We start from the raw sequence: 3654 nt of genomic DNA, 5'->3' as shown, positions 1-3654 counted from the left end.
ATGCCCCACCCCTCCTCGACCTCCCCCCACCCGGGTATAAAGCTGAGCTGCCTCAGAGTCCTGCAGAAACAAACCGACCCGTCTGGTTCTGATAGTTGTGATTGTTCTTCCTCCATCTTCCTCTTCCTCGCCTCAGTCCGGTTGGCCATGGTTCTGTCCTCAGCCAACAAGCCCCGGGAGTTCCGGGTCATCTTCTCTGACCCAACCAGAACCGTCTACAGCGGTGGGGCCAAAGTGTCTGGCTCGGTCCAGCTGGAGGCCAGCTCCCCCTGCAGGCTGACGCACCTGAGGGTCACGGCGGCCGGCTGCGCCCGCGTAGAGAGCCGGCGCCGCAGCCAGGAGGTGGAGTACCTGAAGTACGAGGATGAGGTCCGACTGGACCCGGTTCTGAATACAGGTGAGGAAGCTGGTGGACAGCTGCGTCTCCGAGTGTCTCTGTCCCCTAACGTCCGCCGTGTCCCCAGATTCTGATGGCTACTTCCTGCTTCCTGCGGGGAAATCCTTCAGCTTCCAGTTCGGCTTCCAGCTTCCTCCTCCCGGGTGAGTCTCTGACCCAGTCCACTTCTCTGGACCTGTTTGGTTCTGATGGTTCTGTTTGGTTCTGATGGTTCTGTTGCAGGCGCCTGGTCTCGTCCTTTAAAGGGAAGTTTGGGTCGGTGCGGTACTACGTGAGAGCAGAGCTGCAGCGGCCTTCCCAGCATGCACTGCAGTGCGAGCAAGAGTTTGAAGTGGAGGAGCCACTGGACGTGAACCAACCCGACCTGCTGGTACCACCCGCACAGACAGAACCAGAACCAACAAGATCCGATTCAAATGATTAGATAGAAAATTAAATCTGTGGTTCATGCCACACATCCTGACCCAGATCCTGATTTTAATCCCAATCTTCCTCCTAACTCCCTGACCTCTGACCCCTGCTCCAGGCTCCGGCGGCGGCCTCCCGGCAGAAGAAGCTCACCTGTCTGTTCATCCCTGACGGCCAGGTTTCGGTCTCGGCTCAGATCGACAGGAAGGGCTTCTGCGAGGGCGAGGACATCAACATCAACGCCAAGTTCGAGAACACCTGCTCTCGGATTGTGGTGCCGAAGGCTGCCATCATCGCCAGACACTCCTACAGCGTCAACGGGACCACCAAGGTGAGTGAGGCCAGGTCAGAACCGCCCCAGAAACTCTGGGGTTCTGCTGCCAGGCTCAACTTTGGGTTCCTTCACAGATTCTGCGCCAAAAACTGACGGCGGTCCGGGGGAACGCCATCATGTCCGGCATGTGTGACATGTGGCAGGGGCGGAGCCTCCGGGTCCCAAAGCTGAAGCCCACTCTGCTCGGCTGTGACATCATCAAGGTGGACTACGCCCTCATGGTGAGTCGTCTGTGATGTCATCAAAACAGAAGGAGGTGTTGTCTGGACAGAAACCAGACAAGCTCAGGTGTTCCTCAGGGCTCCACGTTTGGCCCCTGCCAGTACCTGTTTCTGTGACGAAGCAGAATTAGAAGCGTGGCTGAAATCAGCTGTTATGCAGATGACATCACCGTTTACTCACACCTGTCCACCCCCAGGTCTACCTGCACATCCCCGGCAGCGAGAAGCTGGTGCTGGAGCTGCCTCTGGTCATCGGCACCATCCCGTTCAGCGGCGTCGGCAGCAGAACCAGCAGCATGAGCAGCCGAGGCTCCGCCCCCTCCGGCCCCCCCAGCTACAGCAACATCCACCGGGACCTGAGGGCGGACGGCCCCCGCATGCCGCTGCTGTACGACTACGATGGCGACGATGACGACGTGGGGCTCTTCATCAGGGTTCCTGAGGGGTGCTACCCCGCTCCGCCCGCCTACAGCGAGGTGAGGAACCCGAAGGCCCCTCCACTCTGGTGGTGAGCAGTCAGAGGTTTTTGATGGATGCCTGACCTTTAACCTTCTTGTGGTCTTCAGGTTGATGAAGATGCTGTTCACTCTCAACAGATCTTCTGAAGACAGACAGAAGGAGGACACTGTCCCTTTAAGTCTGAGGACAAAGGCACCAGATTGGAAAGACCAAAACTGATCCATCAGCGACTCTGACAGCAGCTCTGTTTTATACTGACTATTTACATGACTCAGCAGTTCATAAAGGTGACCTGGGTGTTTATAATGACTCAGCAGTGTCGACTGTTTATGAAATCATGTTTGTTGTTTGTAAATATTTTGGGTTTTTTCTACAGTAACAGGAAGTTACAATCATGTATATTTTGTAAATAATCAGATTTTTAAAACATTTTCTATTCATTAAATAAACATTAATGACGTGAACATATTTGAATCTCAGAGTCGTTATTGTTCCGCTGCCCTTCAGAAGGTTCCTTGATCTCCATGATGCTGGATGTTTTCTGACGTTCTGCAAAGGATCAGAGCCAAAACATCAGGGGCCTCAAACCCTGCAGCTGCTGCTCCGCCTGCCGCCTCCATGAATACATATTAATATAAATCAGTATAAATACCTGGAAGTCTGCCGCCACGTGAAGCAGTAACCATGACAACCATCCTGGCTAACAGCAGTATAAGCATCTATAATAATAATTATATAGTTTATTTAAAAGCTGCTTTCAGGGCTCATGAGGTCACCTCACAAAAATAAAACGATTAAAGAAACCCTCCAAAGTAAAGAGTAAAGCTGTCCGGGTCGGACCTGCTGCTGCAGCAGAGCCTCTGGGTCTGATCTGCTGCAGCAGAGCCTCCGGGTCGGACCTGCTGCGGCAGCAGAAGCTGCATTCACAGAGTAGAGATGCTTTCTGTCCATAAGGCGCTTTCACAAAGCGGGCGGCTCCACTGGAGGACGGCTGCAGCTGGACCGGTACCGGTACCGCTGGTACCGCTCTAAGTTCTGCTCAGAGCTCCAGGATGATCAGTCTGGATGAATCTAAACGCTGATCAACCATCAGATGGATCTGATCTGTGATCAATCCTCCCCTAACCCTTCCAATGAAACTAAACAGAATAAGCTCAGTCCAAGAAAACAAAACAAAAAGGGCACGGTCCAGGCGGAGCGCGCCCTGAACAGTCTGGAGGCTGGCATGGGGCAGAAGGCGTGGACCCACTCCGGGAGGGCAAATCGCCAGCCGCGATTCCCTCCAACGACTGGGACTGGAAAGAGTTTCCCCAAAAAGCTCTTCCGCTCCTGACTGCCACCATGGCCTCCGTCGCTTGGGTGTGTCAAGGTCTGAGGCGAGACCCAATTCCTCCAGCAGCAGCGGAGAAGGCAGGATCTCTACACCTTGTAGAGATCCCTATGCGCCAACTCCAGCTGCTACTGGATCCACACCTCACGGGCCATAGTGCTGGCGTCCTCACCTCAGTTCTGGTCGGGTTCTTCTGTCATGATTTGCGGTTGTGAATGGTGAGGAAGACGCAGGTGAGCCCAGGACGACATGTTGAAATGAAGATTTAATGATAAATGTCCACAAGAAACGATACACAGACACAGCACTGTGTGTGTGCTGTGTCTCATGTCATACATTCGACATGAGACGAATGTATGACGAGGACCTGACAAGGAACAAAGAAAAAAGGTGAAAGAGCTTTCCCAATACACAGGGAGGGTAATCAGGGAACTAGACACAGCTGGGATCAATCAACAGGGAGGACAGAGACTCACAGGGGAACAGGACACAGAAAAACCAAGAC

The 3654-nt window shown here is 53.6% G+C and overlaps 2 protein-coding genes across 6 annotated transcripts in view; both read left to right on the top strand.

Annotated features, from left to right (window-relative positions):
- gon4lb (gon-4 like b) overlaps positions 1–3654 on the top strand; it is a 26281-nt gene that overhangs the window by 4639 nt on the left and 17988 nt on the right. The window lies entirely within an intron of this gene.
- Positions 61–2129, top strand: LOC106940904 (thioredoxin-interacting protein-like). The gene is made up of 7 exons (XM_015023782.1): positions 61–397; positions 465–540; positions 620–767; positions 924–1136; positions 1214–1360; positions 1558–1836; positions 1927–2129. The coding sequence occupies exons 1-7, from the start codon at positions 148–150 to the stop codon at positions 1963–1965; spliced, it is 1152 nt and encodes a 383-aa protein (XP_014879268.1). The 5' UTR covers positions 61–147; the 3' UTR covers positions 1966–2129.

This window comes from Poecilia latipinna, unplaced genomic scaffold (assembly GCF_001443285.1).
Source record: "Poecilia latipinna isolate Pla-1442-1.1 unplaced genomic scaffold, P_latipinna-1.0 Scaffold3411, whole genome shotgun sequence".
NCBI classification, from domain to species: Eukaryota; Metazoa; Chordata; class Actinopteri; order Cyprinodontiformes; family Poeciliidae; genus Poecilia; species Poecilia latipinna.
This window is presented reverse-complemented; position numbering and strand designations above follow the sequence as displayed.